Source organism: Elephantulus edwardii, unplaced genomic scaffold (assembly GCF_000299155.1).
Source record: "Elephantulus edwardii isolate Elephantulus edwardi_28Jun2011 unplaced genomic scaffold, EleEdw1.0 scaffold00003, whole genome shotgun sequence".
Classification (NCBI taxonomy): Eukaryota; Metazoa; Chordata; class Mammalia; order Macroscelidea; family Macroscelididae; genus Elephantulus; species Elephantulus edwardii.
The window spans coordinates 36,655,558-36,664,912 of record NW_006399753.1 but is presented as its reverse complement, the minus strand read 5'-3'; the positions used below and the strand labels follow the sequence as shown (position 1 = coordinate 36,664,912).

The 9,355-nt window shown below is 34.5% G+C and overlaps 1 protein-coding gene across 1 annotated transcript in view; it reads right to left on the bottom strand.

Moving 5' to 3' along the window:
* Positions 1–455: 455 nt before the first annotated feature.
* Positions 456–9,355, bottom strand: part of TM9SF2 (transmembrane 9 superfamily member 2) — a 76,528-nt gene continuing 67,628 nt past the window's right edge. The window contains exons 16-17 of the mRNA XM_006879379.1: positions 5,259–5,430; positions 456–1,147 (exon numbers count right to left, since the gene is read on the bottom strand). Coding sequence (XP_006879441.1) covers positions 1,080–1,147; positions 5,259–5,430 — 240 coding nt within the window. The 3' untranslated portion in view covers positions 456–1,079. The remainder of the gene's footprint in view (positions 1,148–5,258; positions 5,431–9,355) is intronic.

Genomic DNA, 9,355 nt, shown 5'->3' with positions numbered 1-9,355 from the left:
GCAGATGAATGTGAAACAGAAATACTTATTTTTTTAACTCTAGAAAATAGACAATATAATCATAAAAGAAAAAAGATTAGTTAACATAAATATACAGGCCATAAAAACTGATTGTTTGAAAATTAAAAAAAAAAGTATTATATTCTGAAAAAACAAGTAAAAAATATAAATCCTTAATGACAATGTAGTTAGGTCCCCACCACATACTGAATTTACAGTATAATTTGAGATTAGTGAATGACTAAAATTTCCATTATTGTCTAACAATGAAAATTTTAGGACTGTCATGAAGCCCAGAAAACGGAAATATCATTTAGATGAAATGGGGGGGGGAATCACTACCAAGATTTAATAAAATCTGATAAGTAGTATAAATCATTTTAAAACACCCTTAAGTAAATAGATTCGTATTTACAGAATCTTCTTGAATATATAACAAGTAATGATGCAAAGAAGACATTTTTACAATATTTATTAAGATAACAAATTTATAAATTGAAAGACTCAGAGGCACATAGTTTGAAAGGCCAATACCATGGGAATAATGAAGTCAACACAGAAAAGTAAAAGGTATGAACAGTTACAACCATTACAAGATTTTTTTAAAGCCACATTCCCCAATAAACACATCATAGGAATCATCCTTCAAAATTACCATGATAAAAAGTTATTTCCTTTAAAGAAAAATAATTCTTTCCACCTACCGAGCCTAGAAAATTCTATGTACAATCGACTGTCCTGTATTTCATCAGTATTATTTAATATGGCCTCCCATATTCTGCCAAGAGACATACTGAAAATGTCTTAGCTATCGTATTTACAAATGCACATAATATTTAAATTTGCTCTTCAATGAGAACAACTGAAAATGTACTTAATCAAATCACAATACAAATGTTTTAGTGCTGAAAATGCATTTTGTGGGAACAGGTATGTGGGTAGAGGTGTATTTAGAATTATGCTGCTTCTGATGAAATTCTAGGCCAATAAGTCTGATAACTCAAGGTAGTCACAAAAACAGGTCTTTGTTGATGAAGAATTTAATTTATTTCGGTTTTAACTGGACACACTGGGCTTCTTCAGTCTACTTTCACCACACTGTATATTTTGGTAACAAACCAAAAGCATGCAAAGAAGCCAATTGTTCCTATGAAAGAAAAAGCAAAAATAATTAAAAATGAGTATTTTTTTAGGTAAAATTATAGGACGATTTTTGTTTCCAAAGAATTACAATAAAACAAAACCTAAATATAAATTAAAAACTAAGCATTATTTTATAAAAAGTTAAGAATTATTAATTAGGGAAACAACAAAGATGCTCTTTCGCTAAATAAAAAGTGGCTCCATAGTACTCGAGAGGAGCAACAGTGCTATTATAGATTCAGCTCTGTCATTTCTAAGTCCATTTCCTTATCTCGTTAAATGTAGATTTTTTTTTATCTACTCCTTTACATTGTTATGTACTGTCTAGTTAGAACCAACTCACAGCTGATCCTCTGAGGGTTTTCAGAGGCTGTGAACAGTATAGGAGGAGACTGTCCATCTTCTACATAGCAGTTGGTGGATTTGAACCATGTGCTTTTAGGCTGGTAGTGCAATTCCTTACCACTAAGCTACCAGAGGTCTAAAGGAAATTGTGATCCCAACATAACTACCTGGAGTAAATAATTAATGAAAAGATGGATGCCTTGATTTTCAAGTTACTTCCCCAGTCTAAATTCCAAAGAACGTCAATGTTAGACTCACTTTTTTAAAATGTGGCTGTCTCATGATCAAATGGCTGGTAAATTAATTTGGCCAGAACTCAAGTTCTGTTTTCACTGACTTCGACTTTAGCACTTGAATTGTAGTATGTTTATAGTATACCATGCTCAGGTTTACCATGCTGCACCATCATCAAGATCTCTAACATGCCCACTGCTACAGCCATTTTGTCAATCTATCTTCTTGTTGTTGGTCTTCTGCTCTTTCTCTGACCCTCCACCTTTCCCAGAACAATGTCCTTTTCTATGAAGGACAAGCCTCTCCAGACAACAAGTACAAAGCATGTTATCTCCTGGGAAATACTAAGTGAGGATGCAGATAACATAAGGTAATACTGTATATCTTGTGTAATTTTTAAAGTTCCAATGGTTTCACAATTGTTTTAAATATACAGGAAAAAATATGAAAGGAGATTTTCTAAATCAAGAGATTAGATGTGGTGCATGACTATGGCAAGTTATAAACTTTATATTCATTCATCATTTCTCATACATGCTCTTAGTGTCCACAATTTTCAAGGCAATCATTCTGTGTTTTAGAGCATGTGAGTGTGTGTGTACACGCACACCACACACACACTATTGGAAAGGTTTATTATGAATTGAGATATATAATAATGAACACCCCCATGATACATCTTCAAGGATATGAACATGTATGGCTAAGCACAATTAATAACAGTGCATCTAAATTCCAAAATCAATCTCTATAATAGTCTATGTGTTTCCTACTGCCAAAGGGGCCCTTTAGAGTAGTGAGAGAAGATCTTCACCCTGAAAACCACAGCATCCCTTTTCAGCAGGAAGTAGCTAAGAGAATACGCCATCCCCTTTCCCTTATGAATCAGGGTGAAGTCTCTCTCAGGGAGGAGTGATAGGGAATGGCAAAGGACACACTGACAAAGGAGATTAAACAGAACTGGCTTTGACAAGCACTGTGGCAATTGGACAATTAAAACAGACATTTGGATGGTGGGGGAAGAAGAACAAACTGGGGAAGAGGGTAGAGAGAATGGTACAGCAATGAAAACCCAAAATGCCTGTAAATGTTCATTAATACTAATAAAATTTAATAATTTAAAAAAAAATAATGAGGAGATAAATACATTTAAATAATTTTGTGCTTAGTATGAAGTTTAAGGTAATGGGAAAAGATATTTTAAGATGAGAAAAATCACTTTACCATCATGCTGGTAGCCTTAAGAGTGGTAACTGCTTTATTTTAACTTTAATATGGGCTAAAGAGAGAATATATACTCTAAAAACAATACCTTTCTTTATGTGACAGAATAATTTGTTTTTAAAACTCAAGGTTACTTAAATAAAATGTGTCTTTCTGGAGTCCTGAAGCAAATACAGAGGTATCCTACTTTAGAAAAATGCAGTATATTTATAAATTTCACCACTTCCTTACAGAACCTTTTTCACAAAGTGAAATATAGTTTAAAATTTATCAGGTTACTCTGATTCCAATTGATGTGGCTGTAGAATTTGGATTACATACTTTATTTTATGTTGAATGAGTGAAAAGGATACTGTAACAGGTACAATAAAATTTAGGTCAAGTCTGAACTACCACTTTCTTTTAACACATACCTGGGAAAACAATAGATCACTATTTTTTAATGTGGAGAAATGGAATAAATTATTCCATATGTGCATTTTTAAGAGCAAAAATACACATGCACCAAGACAGCAATTCCTTATTTCACAGGTAACTGCTATTTCACAGACCATTTATTAAGATTTATGGCTGTGGATTCCAATAACTATCATTTAGCACAAGATATACAGTCCTTCCTGACTGTCTCATCACTGACCTGGAATCAGAACAGATCTAAGTGCCTGCCACGCACTGACAGAGCAACAGGCATGCATCAAAAGTCTACCTGGTGCTCTTAAATGTTAACAGATGTGTAAAGTAGAACCATTCTAATTAAAAACAAACATAATTCTAATAAACAACAAAAATAATTGGTCTTCTATTTTTGTTTCTATATTGCCTCACACTGCATGCAAGCAATCTCAGGCAAAATTTTAGATGAACATTTAACGTAGCATTACCTTTCTATAACTAGAGGGGAGTGGTGGGAAAGCCCGGTTTTCTTACATTCATTAATGCACCTACTCTGTAGCTGATTACCAAGTACCCGTAAGCTCTGAGATACAGAAAGCTTTTAGATAGTTGGGTGGAGAAGATTATGCATATAAACAAAATAAATAATAACACAATATGCTATAGTACATTGTAGTTGTGTACCATTCAGTACCATTCAGAAGAGACTGCCCATCTTCCTCCTATGGAGCAGCTGGTGGATTCAAACTGCATGCCTTTGGGATTACACCACAGCTTTTTGTCACTAGGCCACCAGAGCTCCCTATATCTCACTAGGTACCTGGATTTTAAAGTGAAGATAAAGTTAAAACTTCTGGAGTAAAGAGTGCCCTATTCTTCTTATTTTTAATCTCTTCTTCACTTCTTTAATCTTTATTCTAAATCAGAAAGCGATAATTTATCACCCTATTTCTGAAACAGGTAGGAAAAAGGGACTATATCCTCAATTTGTGTTATCTGCATAACGTAGATTGTTGATGAGTCTTCCTCCAATGCTGATGCCACATTCCTCCTCATAAAGCTCTGCTTCCCAAATGATCTGCATATAGATTGAAAAGGTACGGAGACAAGATGCAACCCTGATGCAGTCCTTTCCTCATACTGAACCATGCAGTGTTTCCCTGCTCTGTTCTGTGGACTGCTTCCTGTTCCAAGTCTAGGTTTTGCATAAGCACAATCAAGTGTTCTGAGATTCCCATTTTCCTTAAGGTTAGCCACAATTTGTTGTGACTATTGTTGCTGTGCATAGGGTTGCAATGGGTCGCAGGCGACTAGAAGGCACATAACAACAACAACAACAACAACAAAAATAATCATTAAGTTAATAAAGAGAGGGAAATCTTGAGATTACTGGTCCAGGATTCCCTTTGCTTTAAGCACAACAAGAAAAGCAATTTTAGCCTTTTTTAGGGTCTGTTTCATCACTCTTAGTTTATAGATATCTGACTCACAGGTGAGTAGACAATTATGCTTTGTGTTGAGAAGTAAATATAGGAGTGAGTATGGAGCTCTGGTGGCCTAGTGGCAAAAGGCTGTGTTGCAATGCCAAAGGTGTGTAGTTCGAATCCACCAGAAGCTCCACACACAAAAAGAAAGAGGAGTGAGTAATAGAACTTTAAAAAAATTTTTTTTTTAAATTTTATTATTTTTTGTGTGTGTGCCGTCAAATCGGATCTGACTGGTACAGGAGGAGACTGCCCCTCCTTCTCCAGCAAAGCATCTGGTGGATTCGAACCGCCTACCAATGGGATTACAGTGCAGCTTCTTGCCACGAGGCTACCAGAGCTCCCTGAGTAATAGAACTTTTAACAGGTTTTATATAATGAAAACATTACAAAGTATTTGTCTAACAATTCATTAATAATAATTTTAATTCTTACCTGTAAAAAGAAAGAAGATCAAAACCATTATCATGGTATAACCAAAGTACAAAATTGTACTTGCTGTTCCTGTGATTTGTAGTTTTGAAAAGAAGTAGTGTACTGCATATATTAAGAAATAAACAGCAGTAAAGCCACTGGTAAGGAATGAACGCCACTGCCAATGATAATCCTAGGCAGAAAAGAAAAATGATAAAAAATTACTATTCAAAATAGTTATAAAGCAAACAGAACTAAGTAAAATAAGCCCTTTTAAAAGATGTAAAAACTTAATTTTTTGCTCTAAGTTCCAGGGGAACTATGCCTTTTTCCTTCCTTATTACATGTGCTAAAAAGTACCCCTATCACTGTGGGAAAATATTAAAGGTTATGAATAATGCAGTATAAGACTATATTTAAAAATGCACACTTCCCAAAGAAAGCAATGTCCAAATAGCTTAATTATTACTCATATAGCTACAGTTACTTCTCTTAATGTCCAGTAAATTCTGTATTAGGAGGATTATTTTGTTAAGATCTGTTTAAAATCCATTCTCAATACTAATATAATTTAAACAATGCAGGTTATTAAAATAGCTCTTCTTACTTTTACATAAAATAATTTATAGCTTAATAGAGCCTTTAAAAGAAAAAACTTGACCATCTTGCCAACTTTTTATAATACACAATTTTAAAAACATGGTAAAAGTTTACAAAATTCCAGAGAACCCACAAAAAACTCATAGCGTGTTTGTTGTTAGGTGTTATCAAATCAATTTAAACTCAGAATATATTAATTCAGCAAAACTACAGAATATGTGCTTTAGGCCTTGTGTGAAAAGAGAGAGTAATGGTGGGCATAGTCCAATGGTGATTAATTTTATAAAACACAATGTATGGGAATGATTGTATGAAAGAGACAATGGGAATGAAGGAAAGTGGCAGAGAGGGCGGAATCTGCATTAAAAAAATAAACTTACGGAAAAAAAAGCCAACTATGGAATATAAGACTAATTTTTGAAAATAATTATTTTTATATATCAGAATTGAAAACAAATTAAAATAATTTCACTTATGATAGTATTCAAAACAATAAAATATCTAGGAATAAATTTACCAGGAAGTTAAAGTTTTACTTATTAAAGACTATAAAATACTACTGAAAGCAATTAAATACCTAATAGATGGAGAGAGATTCTGTGTTGACAGACTGAAAAACAATATACTTAAGATACCAACACTGTTCAAAGAGATCTACATATTTAGTGCCCTCTTTACAAGATTCCAATGTTCCTACCTTCTGATGAAAAGCAGATTCTAGACTTAATTTGGAATTGTAAGAAGTCTCAAATAATGAAAACAATATTGAAAAAGGAAACAAAGTTATTACCAAGACATTCTAATAAAAATTGTGTCATAGTGGCATAAAAGAGACATCAAGACCAATGGAACAAAACTGGTAAAATAGAAATAAACCCATAAATATGTAGAAAACAGATTTTTTTTATAAAGCTCAAACTGAATGTGGAAATTCTTGAACAATATCATTGATATCACATGCTAGCAAAATGCTGAAGATCGTTCAAAAATGGCTGGAAGGATAGAGATAGATAAGAGAACTGCCAGAAGAACATGTGGCACCAGGGATATCATTACTGATGTCAGATGGATCCTGGCTGAAAGTAAAGAATACCAGAAAAATGTCTATTTGTGCTTTATTGACTATGCAAAGGTATTTGACTGTGTGGGTCATAACAAGTTGTAGCTGACATTGAGAAGAATGGGAATGCCAGAGCACTTGATTATGCTCATGAGGAACCTATACCCGGACCAGGAGGCAGCTGGGTGAACAGAGCAGGGGAACACTGCATGGTTTGGAATTTGGAAGGGAGTGCGTCAGAGATGTATTCTATCTCCATAACTGTTCAGTCTACATGTTGAGCAAATTATCTGAGAAGCTGGACTCTAGGAAGAGGAGTGTGGCATCAAGATTGGAGGAAAAGTCATCAATAACATGCATTATGCAGATGATACAACCTTGTTAGCTGAAAGTGAGGAGGATTTGAAGCACTTGTTGCAGATGATCAAGGAATGCAACCTTCAGTATAGATTGTGTCTCAATTTCAAGAAAATAAAGACCAATAAGATCAACTGGACCAAAAAGAAGTGTCATGATGGTTGGAGAGGAGATTGAAACTGTCAACAGCTTCATCTTGCTTGGATCCACAATTAACAACACCCTTGGTATGAATAGTCAGGAAATTAGGAGACACACTGCAATGGGAAAATCTGCAGTTAGGAAACTTTCCAAATTATTGAGGAGTAGTGATGTCAGTTTGAGGACTAAGGTGCATCTGATTCAGGCCATGGTGTTTCTGATTACTAGTTATGTAATTGAGACCTGGACAATGAATAAGGATTACAGAAATATAATTGATGCCTTTAAGGTGTGATGTTGGAGAAGAGCACTGAACATTCCACGGACAGCCAAGTAAACAAATAGATATGTCTTGGAGAGGGTGCAACTGGAGTGCTCTTTGGAGCCAAGAATGATGAGGCTTTGCCTTACATACTTTGGATATACTGCTAGGAGGTGCTATTTTTTGGAAAGGGACATGTTGGGAAGGGTGGAGGGTCGGCAAAGAAGAGGAAGACCCTCAACCAGGTGGATTGAGAAGGTGACTCTTGTGTGTCAGCTAGTATGAGGTTGGCACAAGACAGGACTGGTGGTACTCGACTCAGTGGCACCTAACAATAACAACAAAATAAGGGTGCCATGTCTACTTGATGGGGAAGGAAGTCTCTTCAGCCAATGGTGCTGGGACAAATGGATTATCATATACAAACAAAAGAATGAAATACAAAAGAATGAAATCACATCACATGCACATAAAAAGATGTTCAGTATCATTAGTTATCATTAAAACAAATACAAACAAATAAAAACTAAACTTATTGCCACTGAATTGATGTTGACTCATAGCAAGCCTAGAAGGTAAAGCAGAACTACCTTTTAAGGTTTCCAAAAGCAGACTGCTACATCTTTCTCCTGAGACATTATTTGTTTAAGAAAAGTGAATAAAAACCATCACAAGTTTCCATTTCACATCCACTGTTGTTAGGTGTTGTTAAATTGAACAGGATTTGAACCAACACAGTCTTAACTGATGATGTAAAACCAGACTAGACAAAAATTTTTAAAAACAAGCTGATTCAGAAAGGAATAATTGTTTTCAGAGTGGGGAAAATTAAAGGTCAAAGTCTGCAATGAGATATTTCAAAGAAGTATAGTGAGCCTTTCTAGGAGTATGATTTATAAGACCGGACTATCAGTAAGCCTGTAGAACAATACATTAAATGGTCAAAAGAGGCAGTTGCTATGAAATTTGTATATGCCACTGAGATTTAAATGTGAAGGAGGATTTTGACCTGTAATTTTCCTTTTTGGTTCACAAAAACTTTAAAAATAAATAATGTTCTGGTTTCACTTCTTTGATCGTGACTAAACAGAGAATAACGTCTCAAGTCCTGAATAAAAATAACAGAAAATAACTAATTCTGGTGAGGATGTGGAGAAACTGGAACCTTTGGATACTGCTGTCTGGAATATATAATTGTTTGGTGCCTATGGAAAATAGTTTGGTAGTTCTCAAAAAGATAAACATAAAATTGGATGTAATTCTATTCCTAGTTACAAATACTCAAAAGAATTAGAAATCAGTACTCAAGAGAAAATACATATATACAAAAAGCTGAGCAAACTCCATATGGAATAGAGCCCAAAAGAAAAACACTAAGCTTTATCAAAGTCAAATTTGCCAGAATCAAAGATAAGGAGAGAATTTTGAGAGCAGCTAGGGAGAAACTAACAGTAACCTATAAGGGAGAGCAAATAAGATTAAGAGCTGATTTCTCAGCAGAAACTATGTGAGCAAGAAGATAGTGTATGGCATATATCAAACACTCAAAGAATACAACTATCAATCAAGAAAATGGTACCCAGCAAAACTGTCCATAAAGTAGAATGGAGAGATCAAGATATTCTCAGAAAAGCAGAACCTAAGGGATTTTATAAAACCAAGACCAGCAGGAAATACCCAGGGAAGTCTGTCTTTTTT